The following is a 27518-nucleotide window of genomic DNA, read 5'->3' as shown; positions in this document are numbered from 1 at the left end:
AAAGGAGCGAAGGTGAAATTACAGAGTGAAGCTCTGGCATTTGAATTGGGACGTCTCTGTAGCAGTGATGGTATCGAAAATGTATTATTACTCCATCCGTATCACAGTTGGAGAGATAACATCGATTAAAATAGGAGTGATGAAGAGTGGAACGGAATAAGTTTAAGATGTAATTTTTCCATAAACGATAAGGGATCAGAATAAAATTGCCCGGCCGCGGAAGAGGGGGGGGGAGTATTTTGGGTCTAAAGTAGTCTGCTGTGTAATCACCCCGTCGCACACTCTGGAGGTGGCCATCAGAGCACCATTCTCATCCCTCTCCTTATTTACCATTCAACCCATCCTTTGACTTGTGAGGTTAGCCAGCTAATCTCATTCGTACTTCGCTTCGAAAGGTAAACTGTTTACGGCTATTGGAGTTTTCCCATTTATTCAAGTGAATAGAAGATTTAGAATATGATATTCGTATAACAAGTGCACAGGGAAAACGTACGATCAACTGAAAAATGGATTAGTTATATGGGACAGACCTAAGGAAGTTCTCTCAATACTTAGAAGGTAATGGTCGGTTAAGGTCGGACAAAAATCTTCCCCTTTAAGATTTTTAACAAAGGGAAGTTAGTGTCGGCAAGTGAAGCCGTGCGATCAATACAGTTTCGCTGGTTTAATATAGAGTTGGACTTTGGAGTTTCCAGGCCCTCGGTGCCGTTCCAATCGGTGCCGTGGCTAAGTACCAGTCCTTGAAGGGGATCACCTATCCCGCCATCAGCCAGTGGAACATTTTACAGCTTTTTAGTATTTTGCAGAGTGCTATATGACTGATGAATGCACATGCAATACAATTGAAATCAAAGGGTAAAACGTACACTGGCGGAGATGATGGAATTTCGCTGTTGATGCGTGCACCAGTTGATCGCCAGCTGTCACCCATGAGGGCTGGTGTGTTGCCTGGGTGCTTTTGATCTCCAGTCATGCAAGGATTGTGATGTGACTTTTATCCCTCATGTAAGTATCCACGGGAAGCCTAGGCAGGGCAGTTCGTGATAATCCGTCTTTTGCTAAAATTCAGTAAGTCGCAACCATTATTCGCATTTTAAATTATACATACATTCCTCTGGTATGTTATCGATTTACTCCCACATAGACCTCCATCGAAAAACGAAATTACTGTTAGCAGAATTTATGGTACATATATATATATATATATATATATATATATATATATATATATATATATATATATATATATATATATGTGTGTGTGTGTGTGTGTATATATATATATTTATATGTGTGTGCGTGTGTATATATATATATACATAAACACACACACACACACACACACACACATATATATATATATATATATATATATATATATATATATATATATATATATATATATATATGTGTGTGTGTGTGTGTGTGTGTGTGTGTGCATATATATAACGGCCAAAAGCAAGCAATGAAGGGGAAAGGGCTGTTGCTTAGGGTAGTGTACCGTCTTCCCTTGATTCCCGGAGAGAGAAAGTAAGACCTAGCATCTTTAAGAAAGGTGCAGATTACCTGTTTCTTTTGACACAAAAGAGAGAACTATTATGGCACAAAATTATATTGCTGGATTGAGATCATTGTGATGGTGCACTGAGAGAGTCCTTCCCTTGCGCCATACGCGAGCACATCCAAATCAACCAAAGCACCCGAATATAATCACTTAAAGACTATAATTTAGTCATTTTGTGAGACATCAATTACTGTACAATGTGAATAGACTTGTATTTATACGTGTAAATGTGTGTATATGAGTAAATGCATGTGTGAAATTTGTGATTGTAAGGGACGTGCCCTAGTCACCCATCCCCTCGGGGCGGCTTCTATCTTGCAGATGAATCAAAGGTAGATTTTGGAAGGTCCATAACATATATTACATTCAAGGTATAACGAGGCCTTCCAATGGCTTTCCTTTGTAATCTTCCTTCGTCAGTTCTTCATATCTTCTGCCAGCATTCACGCCGACCAAAACGCCCTCGTCATATGCTTATTCTTTCGCCGTGGCCTTAAGAATCCCAGTGCCCCTCTCATCCACCCAATCAATCTTCCTTCTTCGGATTTCTCACGGCCAATTCCTCCTCGCTTCCCGCATATGCTATTGTGAAATTTCGTCCTTAGTCTTTCTATTTCCCTGCTTAATTTTCTCATTCTTCTCCATAGCCAAACCTTATATGCCACTAATTTAAGGCTACACTCTTCCTTAAAGGCAAAGTTTGCGAAATAAGCAGAGCCACTCTCGATCATGCCTGACGATTAATTACATCTTAAATTAGGCTGTCTGACACCAGGGCCCTCTTAGCAAGCGCCTCTTTTGCCGAGTAGATGTCTTCCAGGTACCGCCTCGGCCATTGCCCTCTCTATGTCGGACCACGTGTGTCAATTGTCTCTTTTCCGCTCTCAAATGCATGTGTCATTCCTCTCGTCCAACTTCCACACTTGTCTAAACCTTCCTCCGCCATCACTCTAATGAATACCACTCCCACTTATGCCCAACTTACTTGTTTATGATGGGGTTACCTATGCTTTCGCATCTCCACATGAAGTGATGACTTTTCCTACGATCTTTATTATTCTCGTACTTCGGGAGAAGATGTTAGTCGACCTTAGAGAAACTGCGTTCGTTTCGGCGGGTTGAATGAAACTGTGGGGGAAAAGTAAGGGGGGAAGGGAGAGAGAGGACGTAAGTTCGCTTCGCTTTAGGTCACTTTTGGAATCCGCGGCAAGTGTTTGAGATCCATTTGGGAGGGCTTTAATTAGAGGATTTGGAAAAGGTTCAGGCAAATCTGTCGGATTTGCTTAAATGTCGCCACGAGAAGATAGCAAACGTGACGGTTACATTCTGGAGGAATTACTTTAGGAGCCTCTTGAGTCACGAATAAAGGGCAGGCAAAACTTTCTGAAAGGATATACGATATTTGCAATACTGAGGGCATCATTATGGCGCTAAATTATACAGGTGCAAGTGAATTGTTACAGATAATCAACCATTTAAGGTTATGTTTTGGATGGGCAGTAACTGCCAACGGCACAGCGACGATTCCCTTGCTTCTCCCAAAAAAAACTGACATTCAACATTACAACAAGCCCCTCTTCAATTCCCAAATCCTCTCTTCATCCCATCCGACATCCCTATAACCTATTTCTGTCCTTTCCTGGTTCGCCTAACATTCTCCCTACAAAATCGCAATATTCTTCAACATCCCACTGCCGGTCAACATCCACTTCATCCACTTTCCCTGCCTCCATTGGATTTCTCCCAAAAAACCCCTCTCTTCACCCACCATACCAAATAACTCCTCATTTGTTTTCTTCTCTGACCATTTCACTTTCTCCATTCTTCTCCAAACCGACATTTCAAAAGCCTCCAGTCTACGTCTATCCTCCTACTTCAATGACCACATTTCCACATTTCCGCGCCATACATAGCTACGCTCCATATCAAAGTTTTGACGAGCATTTTCTTTCTTATGATGCGTAATATTGATGACTATTTTATTTTATAGTACCCTGCAAGTCAACCCTAGGGTGTGTGGCAGGGGGTGAATACCAACCATACCAATTATGGAACAAATGTTTTTACCCTTACCGCGGTCAGACAATGCTATTCAATTCTTACCATTCGTAAGAATAATTAAATCTTAAATCTATCAGTTCTGCACTTAATATTTCTAATTTTATTTGCATGATCTCTCCAACCGTAGTGTGATGGGAGATAAAATGCATTTCTCAATATTCTCTGCCAAAGAGACCACCTTCCAATTCATATGCAAGAGCTTCCGTCTGTAATTTAACCTTCGCTCCATTGAGTAATTCCCGGCCTAGTGGGATGTTTGAAGACTGTGATAGAGGGGAGAATGTTAGGCAAACGACGCAGTGGGGATAGGAGTAATAGGTTGGACGGGATGAAGGGAAGAAGGAAGTACACAGAGATTAAGAAGGACTTCGCAGTAGAGTAGGATTTCAGGTCGTGTTTTATCGCGTGAGGCATAAAGATGTCGATGTGTTGAGTGGGTGACCATTTAAAACCTACCTCAAGCGCTAAACGGCCAAATATTAATAAAAGAGGTGCGCATTGAGCACCTCAAGGATCTTATGTCTTGGCTTAATTAATCATGGCTCAGAAAATAAAATTATGTGGTTTTAGGATTCATGAAAAACTAATCCTAAAGCGATCTAATAATGTTAATAGAATAAACACAACTTCATTTCAATTAGCCTAATTTATGATAATAACGGGACAAGCAAGGTATGCTTTTTTGAAATTCTTCACCCGGCTGATACCGGATGAAGATTTGTCAGGGGTTCTGTGGACGTCCAGGAATTGGAAGGGAATCGGGTTTGGGCGAAGTTCACGCTGCACGCTTGCACATGGAGGAAGACCGACTGAAGTATCAAGTGACCGATGCCCCAATTCGCTTGAGTCGGTGCCAAAATCAGAGTCTGAATATCTAACCGCGAGAGTCGGGTCACTTCCATCCTCCTTCCCGAGGGTGTCGTCCCTTCCCCACGCCTCGACCCTTATCGACTTACTCAAGAAACGTAAATAGCGTGCCAAAATAACCAATCGATTCGTGGAAAATTTATGTCGCGAAATTGTCCCATAGAAGGCCTTTAGTAGTAAATAGAAAAAGAACCTGGGAAGGGTCAAATTTAACCCCTATACATGCGTTTCTCTCAGTAGTCAGAGCACCTGATTTTAAATGAATAAATATACATATATAGACATATATATGTGTATATATACACACATATATGTATGCATATATGTGTATATATATAAACACGCAAACACACACGACGACACACACACACATACACATATATATATATATATATATATATATATATATATATATATATATATATAATATCTTCGAAATGAAACGCTCTTCGGCGACGCACAAATATATATATATATATAATCACTGATGTAGATTTTCAAAACATAGGAACACAAAGAAAGGACAGTCACATAGGTAGTTTTGACGTTTCAACGGCTCGACCGTCGTCATCAGAATGGCGTTCTCGGGGAAGAGCGGAGAGGACATGTGCGGGGGAGAGGTGGGGGAAGGAGAGGTAAGGGACTAATAGGAAATGAACAAGGGGGTGGGAGGGGATATATAGGCAGCGATACGATGCGTTCAGTAAGCTTGGTTCAGTCCAGGCGGTTTAAATGATTGGGCCACCCAGATATGCGCCATCTCGCGGGTTCTCACCTCTATTATACTAGCAGATTTGGGAAGGGTTATATATGCATGTTATATATGCAAGGGTTATATATGGCTATATATGAAGGGCACCATGAAGGAACATTTTTGAATGGACACTACTACCAAATAAAAATCTTGTATTCCTGACAAAACCAAATCCAAAATCCTACTCAACAACAAGTCCCTCTTCATCTCTGTGTACTTCCTTCCTCCCTCCATCCCGTCCAAAATCCCTATTCTATTCCGGCTCTCTCATCGTTTGCCTAAAATTCTACCCTCTACTACAGTCTTAGCATTCCGCTGCCGATCAACACCCCTCTCAAACCCCTCTCTTCGCCCACCATACCAAATACTTCCTCATTTGTTTTCCTTTCGATCCATTTCACCTGCTCCATCTCACTCCAAAAAACCACATCTCTCAAAAGCCTATCACTCTCTATCCTACCTCTCCACGTACTTTGGTTTCTGCCTTCATAATTAAATGTTTAGCTTAGTCTTTTTCTTTCTAGAAAATTGCATAACGTTTGTTTCATTAATATAGATTGTCATTCCACATCTTTCGCAATGAATTTACAATTCACTCATTAATGCTTGCAATCCCTTGGCTGACAGACAAACCAAAGCTTGGTCTTCAACAAACCTAACTAATTTTACGAATTCCCCGCCCACTCTCATTCCAACCTCCAGTTATTCCCATGCCTCTTTAATCATTTCCTCTGTATACAGGTTGAACAGCAGCGGTGGTTATGGGCAACCCTGCCTTAAAACTCTTCCTAACACTGCCCAACCGGACTCCCCGTTCCCCACTCGCACCTGAGCAGCCTGAGACATTTACAGGCTGCGAATTAGCCTCCTATCCCTCAAATCTATCCCTATTTTCTTCAATATAGCCATTAGTTCTTCCCAATTCACTCTATCAAACGCTTTTTCGAAATCTACGAAACAGGCATATACCTCCTGGTTGTATTTTCTATTCCTCTCGATTAATAATCTCACTACTGCAATGGCATCACGCGTACCTCTCCCATTCCTCAACCCAAACTGATCATCCCCTAAGTAATCATTTGCCCTACTCTCTATCCTTTTGTTTATGATTCTGAGAACAACTTTAGTTGCGTGGGATATCTATCTTATTGCTCTGTAGTCCTCACATGATGTAGCCTTTATCTCTTTCAGGATAGGAACTAACACTGATCTCACATACTCTTCCGGCCAGATTCCTTTCTTATAGATACTACGAATCAGCCCATATAGACTCTTCCTCCAATATTTTTATCTTAAGTGGTTCCGCAGGAATGTCATGCACCCCAATGGCCTCATTTATCTCCATTAATTCCCTTTCTGTGTCATCGTCGAGTATGCCTGGACCTAAGCTATCTTCATCGAGGTCATTCTCTATGTTTAACCTTATTGGTCTACGTATTTTACCTAGCATTTCCCCTATACATACCTTCTATCTCTTTTGGATCCTTTCTGTGTCAACTATTCTCAGGCGACTTATCTCTAACTGTTAGTACAGATCTTTCATTTTTACTTTCCGATAGTAATTTAACTTTGCTGTATAGCGCTCGAATTTCACTCTTCCTCTGTAAACTTTCCATATCCTCGAACTGCGTCTTCCACCATGCTTACTTTGCCTTATTTTTTGCTCGCATCAATTTACTATCTAAATAATTTGTAACTCATTTGGCCTAAATCTTTGTGTATATTCCTCTTACCTATCTTTTAGATAATCTTCTTCGTGATCCATTGTTTACTTGCCCTTTTCTCGCTAACGGTTCCTATATATTCTTTCGCAGCTTTTTATATCCCAATTTCTAGATTTTCCCATTTTTCCTCGATAGTATTAACTCTTTACCGTCCTCCATGATTTTCTCTACAGACTGCTAAAACTCCAACCATTTCAAAGCATTTAATACTTCTGCATTCCATTTCCTAACCCCCCGCCCCTGCCTTATTTTTTTGAAACGGCCGCTACATTCCATAACCACTAAATTGTGGTCAGAGTCCGAATCCGCTCCCGGGGAGCTTTAAGCATTTTTCACAATCTTCCTAAACCTTTGTCTAACCAGAATATAATCTAGCTCATAACTTTCTGAGTCACCTGGCATTTTCATTTATACCCGCGTCTTCTGTGGTGTCTAAACCAAGTGTTGGTGATGACTAACCCCATGTCTCCTGCAAACCTCAACTGCTTTCTCCCCGCGGTCATCCTCGTGCCTAAACCGTAGTCCCCCACCTCATCACCATCTCTGCCTTCGCCTACTATCGCATTCCAATCCCCCATCACTATCAAATTTTTTTATGCAGGAACACACTCTATTATGTCCTCTTATTGAACATATGTCCTATCGGCCTCTTCCACCGTATGGTTGCACGGTGGCATGTATACCTGAATAATAACCAAGTTCGTCGGTTCTGCTTTTATCTCTACTAGTATTATTATATCCGTTACCTATTCTATGTTGTCTACGCTGAATATGTTGTTGTGAGGTCGAAACGTATTGTGAGTGTCCTTTCTTTGTGTCTCTATGGTTTGAAAATCTACATTTGTGTTTAAATATATATATATATATATATATATATATATATACATACATACATATATATATATATGGGAAAGGACTAGCAAACCATGGATGAGGGTTGAGATGATTACTACAAAGATGGATGAGAGAAGAAAATGGAAGGATATTAATACAGAGCTAGGCAAAGGGAGTACAAAGAATTAAACAATAAATTGAGGCGGGCAACAAATAAAGCGAAAGAAATATTGGGGAAGATGCAGTGCGAGGATATGGAAAGTCTGCAGAGGAAGGGTGAATTTGGTGCGCTGTACAGCAAAGTTAAATCTTTATCGGCAAGTAAGAAAGGAAGATCTATGCTAAGAGTCAAAAATAAGACGGGTAAGATAATAGTTGTTGCGGGATGTTGGAGACTGTAATAGAGGGGAAAATGTGAGGCAAACGGGGAAAGTGAAGGAACAGGATAGGGATGTTGGACGGGATGAAGGAGGGAAGAAAGTACTCAGAGATGAAGAGGGACCTGATGTAGAGTATTAGTTTGTGTTTTTTTAGGAGTCACAAAATGTCTTATTTAGTAGCTGTGTCCATTCATAAACTACCTTAACCGGTAGATTACCTAATAATATTAAATATATGTAAGAAGAATATATAAATACATATGTATATATATATTATTATGTACGCATTATATATATATATATATATATGTATGTATATGTATATTAATTTCTGATTTCTACACTTAGGCTCCAAATTGTGAATTTAATTGATTTTCCCTTCAAATGTTGTACACTATCGGCGAAAAAACGTGTAAGTTCATCTCGTGGCAGTAATTATTTTGAAGTTTTCACTAAAAATAGAAATCATGATATTGTCCGAACGGAAAATAAAAGCCAGGCGCTATTGTTTTGCGCTCTTGTTGAGAAAGCAGAGCCAATTAAGGTGGGTTGGTCGATTTGACCTCGATTCCGCATTCCCTGGGGTTACTCTGGCGGAGAATTTAAAAATGACCGCAGTGTCATTTTTTTAAAAGGAATTGCAGTTTTCCTGCACTATTTCTCATTTGGGTGGCTAATTACGTCATCCGATATTTGGATTCACGCCCTATTGGTCAAAAAGCGACCCGCTCGTGTTTGTCTTTAACCTTTCCTTCCGATGGATGCATAGAAATGTTATGAGGCTAATATTTGGCATTTATATTTATCCAAACGACACCGACAAAGAGCATGAATATGGCAACATCTGAATGGAGAATACTGCCTCAATATGGAAGCGATTTGTGGAAAAACATTGAAAGTGTAACGTGTTGTAGCTACCTTGGTATTATTTTAAGTCGTGAATGTCGCGGTGACAGAAGATATAATTTAGATAATAATGACTGGGGATAGAGATCAATTTGTTGAATTGCTTGAAAGCGACCCGTACATTTGTAAAAATCAATTGATATTAACTTAAAGAAGAAGGTTATTTGTGACCTTTGGATCGGAAACGTGGGCTTCGTGTATGTCAGTTGACAGTGCGCGTGCTTTGTGCATATTTGAAGGGGAAATTCTTAAAGATAATTTATGACCCGGTGTAAGATCTAAATACTACCACAGAACACCCCTCAAGTCACCACAAGGGGATGTTAGGACACCTCCCGTAAGAGCGAATGCACCCACAAGCAAAACTAGGGTAATTCACGCCCACAGAAAATTTATCCATCTACACCTACATCTACATCATTACCCTGCGAGCCACCGAAAAGGTGTGTGGCAGGGGGTGCAGCACCAGAAGGAAAGGGTAAGGGATGAGGGGGTTGGGGTTTTCCAAATGGAAGGGGAAAGGTGAGGGGAACCTGCAAAAAAATAGAAATATACAAGTGTAACCATAGCGCAGTCGCTACCTTGTAGGTTAATACTTATTATTTCGAGCCGACTCCTGGGGGATTTCGATTACAAGCATTCTGGTCTCTAATTGTTCATGGAAAAAATGACCATTTAAATCTGTCTGTCCTGCAGTCAATCTCTCTAATCTTATATTCGTCATCCCTCCGCCCGTAATACGTTGGGGTTCGTATTATGTTCTTGATGTCATCGGAAAAGGACCTATCTTTAAATGTTTTTAATATGTTTAATCTATATTGTACACACCACTGTTTAAGGGAATCCCTGCCTAAATTTTCTATCAAAGTAGTTACGCTACTGCGTTGCTCTTAAAATTTTTGACAAATCCAGCCCCCCTCCGCTGAACTTGGTCTAATTCCGAAATCAAATTTATCTCTTGAGGATCCCATATACTGGCAGCATACTCTAGCTGGGGCCTGACTAGGGCAATAAAACATCGTTCCATCACTTTTTCGTCTCAATTACCCAGCACTTTTTTTACAAATCCCAATTTTTTATTCGCACGACCGCATATTTCCCGTATATGCTCTCCCCAAGACAGATCGTGAGTAATTATTACACCCAAGTGTTTAAAGGAATCTACCCCCGCTATTTCTGTTTGTTTCACTTTGTAACTAAATGGGGGGGAATTACTCCTTTCTCAAAAGTGTATTACTACGCATTTTTTCAAATTTTATTCCGATTGCCATGTATCGCACCAAGTCTGGATTGAATTTAGGTCGTTAGCCTAAGGGCGCGAGGGCGTGTGGCGATGGGTGTTAGGTCATCAACCGTAAAAAGGAACAATACCACATGCAAAATAACAACGTGGGAAATTACAACCACAGCAGCGCACACACTCATGCAACAATCCCTTCATCCAACACTTATGCAAACACATATACCATTAATCAACAAACAACTGCACCCCAGGATCCAGAACGAAAGCCATCCAACAACACGCAAGCCAGGACTCAACAAGCAAGAATGTGAAACACCACCACCACATGAACATACAACATAAAACACTCTACACCCCGAGGAGACTGTAAAAGGCAGGGAATGCGACCCAACGATTGCAGGTAGCTCCTTTTAACTCCGACCCTGATCTTGTTCCCTAATTAAGGCTCCCTCTGATTTTTCGTGGAGAATTAAACCCCTTCTTCGGATTTCAACCTTCTTCGTCTTTCACCTTACGATAATGGCGTTTATCTAGAGGCGTTGAATATCTTTCGTTTAAAAAATTCGCATGATAAAATGCAACAGAGGGAAGTAATACTGAATACGAAGACTTTTATCTAAAATCACATCTGCATAATGGGTTTGGAAGTGAAACACATAGCGATGTTGCATCCGTTGAAAGGACCATTTTGGAACAATTTCTGGGCCTTCCCCTACGAAGCAAAATGCTTCTACGCGGGAATTACACGTGTTTTATGTGTGACTCAGTGCTTCTCATATTATAGTGATCTCAAGTCTGTAGTTCATACTTAATTATTAGGTTTGTACTAATTCGATTAAAAAATAATAACGATGAATAATTAATTAAAAGTTTTATTATGAAATGATTGTATAGAGTGCCGTTTTATCGTAGGTTTTTGATGGAAACAGACTGAGCACAGCTTTCGGTCTACAGGTTCCTCCGGAAAATAAGTGTACTGATTTTTTCTCGCCGCTCCAGGCGCGCCCAGCACCGCTCTGACGGGCTGCGATTGGAGGGTGTTATGTTGGCAAGCGACGCTGCAAAAGGCAGTCGGCTCTGAGCTGTGGTGTAGTGAGGAGCTCTGTTAACGCGAACCTCCACGCTCGACCCACGTCACGGAACGCGATGCCGAAGTTTTTGGAGCAGCGTTATTCCATCAAATTTGCGGTAAAGCTTGGGAAATCGTCTACCGAAACTATCAGTATGATTAACCAGGCTTACGGGGAGTCAGCCATGTCCAGAAACATGATCTTTAGGTGGCACAAGATGTTCGTGGAGGGCAGAGAAGAGGTCGACGACGAGTCTTCGAGAGGTTCCCGATGATGCCTTCGTGGAAGCGTTCCAGGAATGGGAAAGCCGCATGATGTATCGACTCAAAAGGGTCCTATTTTGAGGAATATTAGCTTAAGATATGTAAAAGTGTAATAAAATTTTTTTCCTGAGCTCAGTACACTTATTTTCCGGACGAACCCTGAATTCTATTAAGACAAACCTGACACCACACACTACATGCCCACAACGGTACAACGATACATTCCATTGCCCCTTCCAAACAAAATATAATCCAGCAACCTACTCTGCATTAATTCCCTCTTCATCTCCGAGTACTTCCTCCCTCCCTTCATCCCATCCAGCATCCCTATCCTGTTCCTTCACTTTCCCCGTTTGCCTCACATTTTCCCCTTGATTACAGTCTTCAACGTCCCACTGCCGATTAATACGCCCTTCGTCCACTTTTCCTGTCTCCATAGGATTTCTCCCAGCAAACCCCTCTCTTCGCCCACCATACCAAGTACTTCCTCATTTGTTTTCTTCTGGGTCCATTTCACCTTCTCCATTCTTCTCCACACCCACATTTCAAAGGCCTCCAGTCTACGTCTATCCTCCTGCTTCAATGACCACGTTTCCGCGCCGTACATTGCTACGCTCCACATCAAAGTTTTGACGAGCCTTTTCTTAACATCCTTAGTCAATCCGTCCTCCTGGAGTCAACAATTCTTCGTCGAAAACAATTCTTCTTCTTATTTCCTAACAGTTTCAATGGCCTTCGTCCGATCAATTTCAAGATACGTGAAATCTAATCTCAATATAAAAGAAATGCTTAAATAAATACAAATCATCTTAAATAACTGGAAGTAAATTTTGCCGAAATATTTGGAAATTATCTTTTTGTTTTTTTTGGTTACCTCCTCGGCATTTCTGTGTGTGAATGCTGCGAGAAAGCAATTAGAAATTCCAGGGAATTAAAAAAAAAACCTTTTGAACTTGAAAGGCATCCAACAACTTTTCCAAATCGTCGTTTGTTCATCTGCATCGACGAAGGCCGAACCATCTACTGCGAATGCACCCGATTTGTCAAAAGCTCTGCAATAACCCACCACTCATGAGAATGAGTTCGTGTGTGTGTAAATATATATATATATATATATATATATATATATATATATATATATATATATATATATATATATATATATGTAATTTCAATTAGACAAATGTTTTGGTTTTATTTTTGAAAGTGTCCTCAAAACAATTAAACAATTTAAGAGAGAATACTTCATTGTAGATTAAATGGTTGAAATCAATCCGCAGTCACTTATTGTGCGTATAAGTTAACATCGCAGTGAATATTCCTTAATGGAAAGAATTTGCAAAATAAAAACTCAAGCGGGCTCTTAGGTGTTCGGGGTTGTTCCTTAAATTTCCCCGTAGCCCCTTAAAGAGTCGGAAACACGAAATAGAAATGTACGCTCTAAATATGGAATGAGGTTTGGGATTCATTTTATTTTTTAAATTCCGTTACTTATCAATGCACGAGCCTTTACAATATCACCATAATAGTTGATTAATGCCCTATTAAGTTCTAAGCGGTAAAAACATTTAAGGCGCGCTTGAAACCTTTGAAGAGATCACTCAATATGCTGGAGTATTAATCTATGACCAACGAAAAGAGTGGAATTGCTTCAGTTTCAACGCAAATAACGTAATAATAAATGTCAATGATGATAGTAAAAAATTAATAATAATCGCTAAAAATAGTAAATAATAAGTAATCGATAATACTTGTAAATAATCCATTATAATTTTAAATAATCCACAATAATAGTAAATAATCGATAACAATATTTAATAATCGATACTATTTCAAAATAATTGCAAATAATTATATATAATGGAAAATAATAGAAAATATTTTTTTAAAATAATGAATAATTGTTAATTAATGTATATAATGAAAAAAATAGCATATAATCGATAATAATAATAAACGATATTATCGAATAATGAAAAACTATCGATCGATAAGCCTCACGCCCCTATCCAGTAGCCACCGCAAATCATCGGGAGAGGGGAATTCAGTAGAGCGAGCGACCTCCTAACTGTGCGGAGGGGTGGAAAATCGCGTTTATGGGAGGGGGGGTGAGGGCGATGGGGTGGAAAAAGTGTACGTCAAGCAACCATTTTCGATTCTCCCTCCTCACACCCCCGCGTGGTCTAGGCCTATGGGGGGGGAGGGGGTTGAGGGGGGTGGGGGTGCTCTTGGGGAGGTGGCAAGAGAGAGAGGGTATCGAATCAAGGCCGAGTACAAATTGCCATTTCCAGCAGCGAGCATAAATGGTGCTTCCAAACGATGCACGAGAGTCTCACCGCAGCATCCGCGAGGTCGGAATATGCACCACGCACGCAGCGCACGAATTTCACCACTGACTCCAGTTGAAATTCGTGCCGCCGCCAGATTCGTAAGCCCAGCGAGGATTTCTGGCGAGGGACACAATTTATTCCGTCCTCCGTGGTTTGGCTGCAGAAGAAGCCTCCTCCATGAAATCAATTGCCATTCCTCATCGCCCACAAGATCGGTGGACCAGACACCCTGACGATGGCTAAAATACATCCGTCTTTGTCAACCAATACAACGGACAACAGCGCAGGGTCCCAATGGATTCAAATTTTACATTTCGACAAATGAAAAATGACAATGTGGCATCGAAAGAGTTTGACGGATATCTGAAATGAGAAAATTTCAACACGAGATGGGGTTCATCATGAAGAGGCAAGGAAATAATTATCAAAGACACGTTGCGTCAAAACATCGTGTGGGACTACATCGATGAGACGGTGTCCATCAGAAAGATAGACATGGAGACACTAGACACGCTTGGAAAACGGGAGATGGCGCCGGCGACAGTAACATTTAACGGAATCATCCCCTAAACGTTGCACGGCAACGCAGTAATCCCGGAGTGAAAGAGGAAGCCTCGATAGATATATGTGTGTGCGTACGTATGAATGTATCTAATACCTGGTTCCAAATTGCTTAACTTAAAATAAATTAAAAGATTAATCTAAACATAAACGAACCACCGATATTTCAGCGGTACCAGCCACCTTCATCGGGGTTAAAGGGGTCACTCTTACTCAGTGACCCCTTGTACCCTGTTGAAGGTGGCTGGGACCACCGAAATATCGAAGTGAGTTGTGATTGTGTTAATATTTTCATTTTGTTTTATCAAAATTGAAGAAATTGACCTCTTCTTCCTTATTGTTGCTCGGTGGCATGTATACCTTAATAGCAATCGAATTCGTCTCTTCTGCTTTTATCCCTACAACTAATCATCTATCCGCTACCTGTGCGATGTTGAATAGGCATCTTCCTACCTTTTCATTTAATACTATGGCAACCCCTCGTTGGCTCTCGCCCCGCCGCTGTATATTATTCTATACTTATCACTCCAATAATCCCCGCTATCTCACCTCGCATAGACCTAAAATATATATTTTTCCCCTTTCCATATCTCGCTTAACATTCTTCAATTTCCCTGTCCTCATCACTATCCTTACATTCCACGTTCCTATTTTCACTAAATTTGATCTTACCTAATGTTATTCCACTACGTGTTCTGTCCTACTGCTGCTGGTTTTTCTTTGCAAGGGTTTCGTGGGATGACGACCGCGGAAGCCTTTCCTCCCCCGCTGCCGGGTACGACACACGGCCGATTGGGCCGAGCCCCGTGGTTGCCAGGACTCAAAATATCTCTATTGTCCATCATATTTTTCTTCGGAATGATAATTTAGGTGGTTTCCCGTGGCCTTCCTCAATAGTGTTTTTAACGTGACACCATCACTTACTGGCCGCCCCACTGGGGTCAGACGCCATTGCAGCCGCCTCACTGAGGAACAGACGCTGCGTGGACTACCTTTCGTCTGGCTCCTAACCTTCGACCTATCTGGCATGGGTGACCCTACCAGGAGCAATAATTATTACTCCCGCCAGCACAGCTCTAGGGGTCATCGGAACGCACAAGCCCTTCCACCACGTCAAGGTTGTAGTCCGGGGAGGGATATATATATATATATATATAGTATATATACATGTATATATCCCTCCCCGAATATATATGTATATATATACATATATATATATATATATATATATATATATATATATATATATACATATACATATATATATCCCTCCCCGGATATATATTCTATATATATATATATATATATATATATATATATATATATATATATTATTATTATTAGGTAATCTACCGGTTAAGGTAGGTTTTCGGAAGGACACAGTAACTAAATAAATATTTTGTTAAACCTAGCAAAACAAAAAATCCAGTATCCTACTCTATATCAGGTCCCTCTTCAGCTCTGAGTACTTTCTTCCTCCCTTCATCCCGTCCAACATCCCTATCCTGTTCCTTCCCTTTCCTCTTTTGCCTAACATTCTCCCCTAAATTAGTCTCCAACATCCCGCTGCCGGTCAATACCCCCTTCAGCCACTTTTCCTGCCTCCATAGGATTTCTCCCAACAAACCCCTCTCTTCGCCCACTATACCAAGTACTTCCTCGTTTGTTTTCTTCTCTGTCCATTTCACCTTCTCCATTCTTCTCCACACCCACATTTCAAAAGCCTCCAATCTACGTCTATCCTCCTGCTTCAATGACCACGTTTCCGCACCGTACATAGCTACGCTCCATATCAAGGTTTTGACGAGTCTTTTCTTAATACCCTTATTCCACGTCCTTGTCATCAACTCCCTCCTCCTTGTGAAAGACTCTTTGCCTAGCGCAATTATTCTCCTTACGTCCCTACTACTTTGAACGTGTTATTCAAAAACACTTCCGAGATACGTAAACTGTCCTACCTGCTCTAGTTTTTGCCCTCCTATTGTAATGCTTAGCGTAGCATATGTATTTCTAGAAAATCGCATAACCTTTGTTTTATTAATATTGATTCTCATCCCATACCCTTCGCACTGAATTTCCGAATCACTAAGCAATGCCTGCAGCCCCTTAGCTGACTGACAAACTAAAGCTTGGTCATCAGCCAACCTAACTAATTTTACGAATTCCACGCACACTTTCATTCCTACCTCCAGTTCTTCACATGCCTCCTTAATCATTTCCTCTGCATACGGGTTGAACAGCAATGGCGAAAATGGGCAACCCTACCTTACACCTCTTCCTAACACTGCCCATCCTGACTACCCGTTCCGCACTCGCACATGAGCAGTCGGGGACATGTAAAGGTTGCAGATTAGCCTCCCTTTGCTCCAATTAATCCCTATTTTCTGCAATAGACTTATTAGTTTTTCCCAATTCACTCTATCAAACGCTTTTTCGAAATCTACGAAACAGGCAAATACCTCCTGGTTGCTTTCTATATTCCTCTCGATTAATAATTTCATTACTGCAATGGCATCACGCGTACCTCTCCCCTTCCAAAACCCAAACTGATCATCCCCTAAGTAATCATTTGCCCTACTCTCTTTCCTTTTGTTTATGATCCTGAGAAAACTTTAGCTGCGTGGGATATCAAACTTATCGTCCTGTAGTCCTCACTTGATGTAGCCTTTACCCTTTTCCGAATGGGAACTGATTTCACAAAGTCTTCCGGCCAGATTCCTTCTCATAGATGCTCCGAACCAGCCCATATATCCTCTTCCTCCCCAATTTTTCCTAAGCATTTCAATAGTTCCGCGGGAATGGTATCCTCCCCACGGCCTTATTTGATTTCATCTCCCTTAATGTCCTCTCTATCTCATTGTCTAGTACGCCAGGACCTAAGCTATCTTCCTCCACGTCATATTCCATTTCTAGGTCTAACTTTGTTGGTCTAAGTTCTTTACTGTTCATTTCTTCTGTATATTCCCTCCATTCCTCTTGGATCTTTCCTCTGTCAACTATTACCTTACCTGCCTAATCTCTAGCTCTTAGCATAGATGTCTCTTTCTTGCTTCCTGATAAAGGTTCAACTTTGCTCTACAGAGCACCAATTTTACCCTTCCTCTGCAAACTTTCCATATCCTCGCACTGCGTCTTCCACCATGCTTCTTTTGCTTTATTTGTTGCCCGCCTCAATTTATTGTTCAATTCTTTGTACTTCATTTTCCCTATCTCTGTATTTACATTATTCAATTTTCTCATCTCATCCATCTTTCCAAAGATGGGAAGGGGAAATATAGATATTTCAGGTCTATGCGAGGTGAGATGGAAAGATAGCGGGGATTACTGGAGTGATAAATATAGAATAATATACAGCGGCAGGGTAAAGAGCCAACGAGGGGTTGCCATGGCATTAAATGAAGAGGTAGGAAGAAGCGTAGTCAACATAGGGCAGGTAACGGATAGAATACTACTAGTAGAGATAAAAGCAGAACCGACGAACATGGTTATCATTCAGGTATACATGCCACCGAGCAACCATAAGGAAGAAGAGGTCGATAGGATATACGATCAGAGGACATAGTCGCCTGTGTTCTCAGTAATTATTCAGGTATACATCGAGCATTCATAAAGAGGAAGAATTCGATAGGATATACAATCAGTTAGATGACATAATCGAGTGTTTTCTTGCAGGAAAATATTTGGCTGTGATAAGGGGACAAAAGCCAACGAGGGGTTGTCATAATATTTAATAAAAAGGTAGGAAGAAGCGTAGTATACATAGGGCAGGTAACGGATAGAATACTACTAGTAGAGATAAAAGCAGAACCGACGAACATGGTTATCATTCAGGTATACATGCCACCGAGCAACCATAAGGAAGAAGAGGTCGATAGGATATACGATCAGAGGACATAGTCGCCTGTGTTCTCAGTAATTATTCAGGTATACATCGAGCATTCATAAAGAGGAAGAATTCGATAGGATATACAATCAGTTAGATGACATAATCGAGTGTTTTCTTGCAGGAAAATATTTGGCTGTGATAAGGGGACAAAAGCCAACGAGGGGTTGTCATAATATTTAATAAAAAGGTAGGAAGAAGCGTAGTATACATAGAACAGGTAACGGATAGAATATTACTAGTAGAGATAAACGCAGAACCGACGAATTTGGTTATTATTCAGGTATACATGCCACCGAGCAACTATAGGGAAGAAGAGGTCGATTGGATATACGATCAGTTAGAGGACATGATCGCGTGTGTTCCTGCAAGGAAACATTTGATAGTGATGGGGGATTGGAATGCGACGGTAGGCGAAGGAAGAGATGGTGATGAGGAGGGGGACTACGGTTTAGGCATGAGGAATGACCGCGGGGAGTAAGCAGTTGAGTTCTGCAGGAGACAGGGGTTAGTCATTACCAACACTTGGTTTAGACACCACAAAAGACGCAGGTATACATGGAAAATGCCAGGTGACTCAGGAAGATATCAGCTAGATTATATCCTGGTTAGACACAGGTTTAGGAACAGTGTGACAAATTCGCACAGCTTCCCGGGAGTGGATGCGGACTCTGACCACAATTTAGTGGTTATGGAATGTAGCGTCCGTTTCAAAAAGATAAGGCAGGGGCGGCGAGTTAGAAAATGGAATGTAGAAGCATTAAATGGTTTCAAAAGGAAGGAATACAAACAGGCGGTAGGGGAAGTCATGGAGGACGGTAAAGAGTTAAGTAATTTCGAAGAAAAATGGGAAAGTTTCAATAAAGCTAAAGTCTAAAGACTAAAGCCGCAAAATACGCTATTGGAATCGTTAACGCTAAAAGGACCAGGAAAAAGGTTATGCGATTTTCTAGAAAGACATATAGTAGGCTACGCTAAGCATTACAATAGGAGGCCAAAAACTAGAGCAGGTAGAACAGTTTACGTATCTCGGTAGTGTTTTGGACCAGCACGGTCAAAGTAGTCGGGACGTAAGGAGAAGAATTGCGCTAGGCAAAGAGGCTTTCACAAGGAGGATGGAGTTGATGAGAGGGACGTTGAGTAAGAATATTAAGAAAAGACTCGTCAAAACTTTGATATGGAGCGTAGCTATGTACGGCGCGGAAACGTGGTCATTGAAGCAGGAGTATAGACGTAGACTGGAGGCTTTTGAAATGTGGGTGTGGAGAAGAATGGAGAAGGTGAAATGGACAGAGAAGAAAACAAATGAGGAAGTATTTGGTATGGTGGGGAAGAGAGGGGTTTGTTGGGAGAAATCCTATGGAGGCAGGAAAACTGGATGAAGGGGGTGTTGACCGGCAAGGGGATGTTGAGGACTGCAATTGAGGGGATAGTGTTAAGCAAACGAGGAAAGGGAATGAACAGGATAGGGATGTTGGACGGGATGAAGGGAGGAAGAAAGTACTCAGAGCTGAAGAGGGATCTGATGTAGACTAGGAAGTTTGTGTTTTGCTAGGGGCCACAAATTATTTAATTAGTAATTACGTCCATCCAAAAACCTACCTTAACCGGTAGATTACCTAATAATAATAATGTATGAATACATACTGGGAAAGGGTGTCAGGCAAGCGAAAGGAAAAGAATGCGGGCGTCGTCCTCCTTTGAAGTGTTCCAAGAATTCTAGTATCAATCTCAACCTGTTCGGGGAAAGTACGTTTTTGTCAATAGTAAAAAATACTCCTTTTATTCAAAAAGCATCGCTTAAGAGACTTGCCTCGACTTTATGAAAGGGGTTTGAAGTGAAATCGAAGATTGTGTCACTGTTGCTTGACGCTTGAATCACGTGATTTCTCTAAATGACTGACGACTGGCGGTGCTTGTAACGTTTCCTTCAACAAGAAGAGTGAGGCACCTCTCATTGGAAAAATAACGCTTTCGATCATTTAATTCATCTTCTCCTAAATTTATGAGGATTGAATATTAATATTCGAATTCCTACGAGATTTGGGAAAGCTATAAATTTCCCTAGATATTTTAATCAGTTTGTTCTCGTATATTTTAACGTTAGTCACACTTTAGCCATTAAAACGGACTCTACACTACACATCATCTGCGGAAGCGGTCATTTCTTCAATTATATATAATGACATGCACGATATTTCGCCCCATTAACCTGTAAAAATAGTCCGAATTCTGACTTTTGGAAATTATATTACGTCTAATTAAATTCTTCTGAACGAGGAATTCGCGGTCTCTCTTGTCATTAAATGATGACGGCAATAAAATAATACAATTTTCATATAAATATATATATATCTATATCTATATATATATATATATATTTATTTATTTATTGATTTATTTATATACACACACACACACACATATATATATATATATATATATATATATATATATATATATATATATATATGTGTGTATATAAATAAATCAATAAATAAATAAATAAATATATATATATATAATTATATGTAATTCAAATGGCGAAGCAAGATAGCGTTAGGCAACAAAAACTCCGAAAAACATATACAAATGAAACTCATGCATGGTCTGAATTTTTGGTGGCTAAACCATCTTCCTTCTGTTTATTTATACCCGGCACAAGGAAAGGAACTGGCTTGTCCTTTGTTTCTCTACTAATGTAAGAATGGTTCCGCACGCCATCGGGCTTAATCCTCGGTGAACTCTATCATCACCTACCGAACCGTTCCTACAGTTGAATACTGTATTTATTATTTGCATATAGTACATATTATAATTCTTGGTATTTCACTAGTTAAGGGAGGCTTTTAGGATGAATGCAACACATAATATTGAATAGTATTACATATGCTTGCTTATCTAGCAAAAAACACAACCCAGCATCCTACTCCATATCTGGTCCCTCTTAATCTCTGAGTACTTTCTTCCCCTCTTCATCTCGCCTATCATCCCGACGATCTGTCCCTGCCCTTTCGTCATTTGCCCAACATTCTCCCCTCTCTCTCTCACACAGTCTTCGACACGGCCCACTGCCTATCAATATGCTTTGCATCCATCTTTCCTGCCTCCTTTAAATTTCTCCCAGCAATACCCTCTCCTCTCCCACCATGCACAGCACTTCCTCATTTGTTTTCCTTTCCGTCCACTTCACCTTCTTTATTCTTCTCCGCACCAACATTACAAAATACTCCAATCTACATCTATCATCCTGCCTCTGTAATGACCATGTTGCCGCGCCGTACATAAATACTCGGCATAATCGAAGTTCTCAGAAATATTTCCTAAATATCCTTACTCTAAGCAATTTTCATCAACTCACTTCTATTCAAAAAAGCGTCTTCCAGCATTTGAAATTTTCCTCTCATATCCTGTAACCGCTTTGACGACCTCGATACAAAATAATTCCGAAATAGGTGAACTGTTTCCCCTGATCCAGTTTAGGCGGAGCGATAATTGCCTCCACCACTTTCCATTGAAGTACTAGACTATCTATTGTTTTGTGCTAAGCCTGCCTCCGCGAGCTGTCAACAACACATCGCCTTGTTCCTGGACCGGGAATCCATATGCCTCGATGTGCATTGAAGACACAGAGGCCTTCGCTCAAGACTACAAGACGTGCTCACAAATTCCTCTGGCTTACCCTGCCATTACATACTTCTGAATGTAGGAAAGATTCATTAGTGCCCAAACACCAGCAGTCGTTTTATTATTGCGAATGTGAAATAGTTTCTTCTTTTCTGCATCTTAACGACACCGCCCAAGACCGATACCACTGGGGTGTGCGGCAGTTCCACGCCAGGTATATTACGTCATATTCCAAGGGTGGCTAAAATATTATTTGTCAATGAGAATGTTAAATAATTCAAATAAAGGAAGTAATTTTTGCAACACTCATGGTATTTACTTCAAGTAAGAGTAAAATACTCCATGAAGCATATTAGACAAACCACTAGTAAAGAGAACAATTGAATAAGGGTTAGATTACATAAGGGCGATAGGCTACGCGACAGGTTTCGACCATCCCTGCTCCTAGGATTGAGTCTTATTTTCTTTAAGTAATCTCTCCTGCCAAGGTACAATTGGGCTGATAATACATTTACAACAGCATCACTAAATAGACTTCCTCCCAATTAATGCGGGATATTAAATCTGTAGTTTAATTTTCGCTCCATTAAGTGATTCCCAGCCGAGTTCCTCTAATTATTCCGACGCGGCATTAAACTCATCACGACTTCCGTATTGATAGCAGCATGCAAAGTAACTCCATCTCGCGAGAGAACATGAAGTGTTCGTTGTTATAAGTTTTTTATCTATGTTTTCCATAAGATGTTTAAAATTGTTAAAATATCATTAATTGATCACATTCCCGAACATTATCTTCAGTAATCGCAAACCATTCTAAAAGTAATTAAAGCTATTATTCTGTACAAATTATCGTATTCGTACATCCTTATATATTGCGTCTATTAAATTATTTGAGCAGGCACACGTACATAACTATGTTAGACAACACATCTAGTGCCCATTTCTAATAGCAAAGGGTCAATTTACAAGTTGTCGAAATGTAATCATGAGTGTAAATAATTTAATCGAAATCACATTTGCGTATCTTGCAGACAGGTAACGAGCTGGGCACATTACAGTATTCTTTCGTGTAAAAATTGAAAGTACTTGTAGTATGACTTGTAGCTGTGAGCAAATTTACCAATGATAAAATACACTTCTCCTTAAACTTAAACAAACACATTTTCTTCATCGCAGCTCAGTAAGTTTTAAGGAGGTGTTTTCATCTGACATAGGACTCGATTTTTACGTGTTATATATTATCTGGTATCCGTGCATGGAATTATTAAGTCACGGAAAATGCACGGTTCAGAATTCTGATTTTCGACATTTGACGGCGCAGTCAAATTTCTTTCACCGCTAAATGTTTCATCCGCGCCGTGTCTGGAAGACCACGCGCAACGGGACACGAATATTATTTGCCCAACCGTTGCGACCTGTAGGCTTCCCCGAAGAGAACATTCCTTCTTTTTTCGCAATGTTTTTTTTCGTCGTTATTTAGGACTCGCTCGCGCGTAGCTAACTTCAGAACGACAAATTTATTTGCGAATGGAATCTACGACGAGTCTGACATAGGACTCGATTTTTACGTGTTATATATTATCTGGTATCCGTGCATGGAATTATTAAGTCACGGAAAATGCACGGTTCAGAATCGCCACTCGGGAGTCGAAACGAGGAAGAGGAAAGACAGATGAATAATCAAAAACGCAACATGACATCTCTACGTAGATGGAAGATGATTCATCATGATTTTAACACAGACTCATCTCGAGAGAAATTGTTTTTTTTCTAATTTCCCGTTCCACCAATAAAATCAGCATGCCCGACAAAATTGTCTGCCAGGGTATCAAAGATTCTGGAATGTCAGGGTTTAAATAAAAGGAACGTTGCGGGAATATGGATAACAGGTTATAGCGATGATATATGAGTGAAACGACAAGGAATATTATCGAACTGAAATTAAAATTGAGTTAGATATGAGGAGGCGTTAATTATAGACTGTAATTACAAATGACAATAGGTGTAACGAAGAATAAACTGGGATGTATTTGGTGGCCTGAGCAATTGGTACTCGTCTGCCGGCCCTGCGAGGGGTCACCTCGAGACGGATGAGACGGGAGACCACGCGCCCTCGTGTTCAAAGCGCAAGGGGCTTCGCTTGTTCGTTTTCCTCCGAGCACTCGGGGAAGTGGAGGAGGAGACGTGTGTGAGGAAACCCTCCTCACACGACATTCAACATTCAACACGACTGTCTTTGAGGATTAGGAAAATTGCAGCAATGATTGACTCCGAACATTTTCAATTATTTTATGACACAGGAGCGAAGAGAAACTAAGAAACAAAAATACGCTTAGCCGCAAAAATGATGGCAGTGAATGCAAAAAAATCACGACGCCTGGGATTTTAATTATCTTAAGAAAATAGTTCAAGGCAAAAACATGCACGTATACTTAACACCCAAGAAACAGACAGCACCAGTCAAATTCCACGACTAATTGGAGTTTTCCTAACGATCGAACGTCAGCAGAAATAAGTTTGAGGGTGTGAAAGATGAAATTTTAGCGTTTTCTTTTCTTCCACTAAAAATCGACATCAAAGGGAGACACCAAAAAAAATAAAACTTCACGCTGACTCACGGCGAGTCGAATTGAAGAGAGAAAACAGTGGCCGATGAGTGTGTGACCAGCCCCATGAGCCGTACCTCATCACGCGGATGGGATTCCGATTCTGTCGGAGGAGCGGAGGGCGAGGCATTCCCCCGAACGGTGACTGCCGCGGGGGGGAAGACATCCCCATGGGGTTGGGAGTTGTGAGAGGAGGCAGGAGCGAGGGTTGGGTTCGGTGCGTTTGCTGGAGACGAGGAATGGGCGAACCCTTTTTTGGCAGGGGTCGCTCGCCAAACTCACCACGGGGTACATCTCCCAGACGGCGAAGAGGATGTCTGTGACCTTCCGGTACGCGGCCTGGTGCAGAATGAGGAGCGGCAAGGCGGGGCAGAAGAGGAAGAAGAAGCCGGAGAGGACGCTGGCGTACCAGAGGAAGCAGAAGGCGAGGCCCCGGAGTCGACCCCCCAGGGCGACGGAGGAGACCATGGTGGAAGGGACGGACGCCCCCTGACTGAGGGACGACGGGGCGAAGCGGAATGAAGGGAAGAGGAGGTGGCGGAGGATGGTGGGAAGGAGGGAGGGTAACACCCACCCTCCCTCCCACCCTCGCGCGCGCGCGCGGCCGTGTGTGTATATATGCATGCATGCGCGATCCAGAGGGGAGAGAGAGGGGTGCCTCCTCTTGAAAACCCTCCCTCGCCTACGCTGCGAGCCTCTCTCGCCCTCCCTCCCTTCCTCTCGAGATAACCCCTCCCAGAGAGGCAGGGAGAGACAGCGTGGACCCCCCCGAGCGCAGCAGCGCCACAGCGTCCGAGGCGGACGGCGCCGTCATCTGCGGGCGTCCGTGGAGATATTTAGACGGCGGGGAGAGCGGAGGGGAGGAAGGGATGGATTTGGGGGGTGGGGGTGGAATTTTGGGGGATGGGGATGAAGGGGGGAGGAAGGCATGAAAATGGGGTTGTTTTCATGATAGTCCGGTCGAATTTTTTCGAACGCGCATCGACGTCGCTGAAATTCGGCGAATGTGCGTCAGGAAAAGAATTTTATTGAATAATTAGTTAAATGTACAAGATTTGTATGAAAAGTATCGGCAACAATTTTTCCCTGGCGTGCTTTGGTTGAAATCAGACCGTCGGTTGTTAATTGCGCGCATGGTCATCACAGATATCGTTTTATTGGCATTGCCATAAGATGGTGACGGCGCAAACATTATTGAATCACTTTAAAATTCGGCGATGCGAAATATCTGAACCGCTGAACTCGTCCTCTCGAAGGTCTTTGGACGAAAAACCAAAAGAGGAGCATGTATATATGCATTCATTTGCGACAAATGCCCGAGTATATGAACGAGTGTTCTCGCGTACACGCACGCACATATGTGCGAGTATACCCACTCGTATGTATGACCGTGTGGGCACGCATGCGTGTCAATGTAATAGAAAAACGCAGAAACATATTTTCCAGGAAACTATTTTTCTTTACGGGATACCTTTAATTTGCTCATGCCCGACTACATACTAGGAATTAAAATTACATGCACTACGTTGGCCACATTGTGCTTCATGAATGGTTAAACAATATTGCTGGATCATCGACGAAAAGTGAGCCAAGGTATTTGATTCTGCATATGAGGAAATTCCATCCCTCTTGCATATTCGTAATTGCATACTGATGGCCTATAATTTGTTATATATCTATAAATCCTATTAATCAATCAATATGCATACATTTTTATTTATTATTTAGGCAATCTACTGGATAAGGTAGGTTTTTGGATGGACACTCTTACTCCAAACAAAACACGAAATCCAGCATCCTACTCTATATCAGGTCCCTCTTCAGCTCTGAGTACTTTCTTCCTCCCTTCATCCCGTCCAACATCCCTATCCTGCTCCGTCCTTTTCCTCGTTTGCCTAACGTTCTCCCCTCTATTACATTCTTCAAGATCCCATTGCCGGTCAATACCCCCTTCATCCACTTTTCCTGCCTCCATTGGATTTCTCGCAACAAGCCCCTCTCTTCGCCCACCATACCAGGTACTTCCTCATTTGTTTTCTTCTCTGTCCATTTCACCTTCTCCATTCTTCTCCACACCCACATTTCAAAAGCCTCCAGTCTACATTTATCCTCCTGCTTCAATGACCACATTTCCGCGCCGCACATAGCTACGCTCCATATCAAAGTTTTTACGAGTCTTTTCTTAATATCCTTGCTCAACGTCCCTGTCATCAACTCCCTCCTTCAAGTAAAAGCCTCTTTGCCTGGCGCAATTCTTCTCCTTACGTCCCTACTACATTGACCGTGTTGGTCCAAAACACTTCCGAGATACGTAAACTGTTCTACCTGCTCTAGTTTTTGCCCTTCTTTTTTAATATTTAGCTTTGACTTTTTCTTTCTAGGAAATCGCAAAACCTTTGTTTTATTAATATTGATTCTCATCCCATACCTGTTGCACTGAATTTCCAATTCACTCAGCAATGCTAGCAACCCCTTGGCTGACTGACAAACTAAAGCTTGGTCATTAGCAAACCTAGCTGATTTCACGATTTCCCCGCCCACTTTCATTCCTACCTCCAGTTCTTCCCATGCCTCTTTAATCATATCCTCTGCATACAGGTTGAACAGTAACGGTGATAATGGGAAACCCTGACTCCAAACCTCTTCCTAATACTACCCATCCGAGCTCCCCGTTACCCACCCGCACCTGAGCAGTCTGAGACATGTACAGGTTGCGGATTAGCGTACTTAAATATTGGGAATGATAATTGAGGTGGTTTCCCGTTGCCTTCCTCAATAGTGTTTCTAACGTGACACCATCACTTACTGGGCGTCCCATAGTGGGGTCATATGCCGTTGCAGCCGC

General features: G+C 41.4%; 1 protein-coding gene across 3 annotated transcripts in view; it reads right to left on the bottom strand.

The window, feature by feature from the left end:
* Nucleotides 1-25192, bottom strand: part of LOC139695717 (lysocardiolipin acyltransferase 1-like) — a 128488-nt gene extending 103296 nt beyond the window's left edge. For 2 of the 3 annotated variants that reach the window (XM_071594515.1, XM_071594516.1), the window contains exon 1: nt 24956-25192. In XM_071594515.1, coding sequence (XP_071450616.1) covers nt 24956-25141 — 186 coding nt within the window. In that variant the 5' untranslated portion in view covers nt 25142-25192. The remainder of the gene's footprint in view (nt 1-24955) is intronic. The other variant, XM_071594514.1, reaches the window with a different exon arrangement.
* Nucleotides 25193-27518: the final 2326 nt, after the last annotated feature.

This window comes from Hetaerina americana, unplaced genomic scaffold, assembly GCF_022747635.1.
Source record: "Hetaerina americana unplaced genomic scaffold, ioHetAmer1.1.p SCAF_62, whole genome shotgun sequence".
Classification (NCBI taxonomy): domain Eukaryota; kingdom Metazoa; phylum Arthropoda; class Insecta; order Odonata; family Calopterygidae; genus Hetaerina; species Hetaerina americana.
Note: the sequence above shows the minus strand (reverse complement) of the source record. Positions and strands in the feature narration are given on the sequence as shown.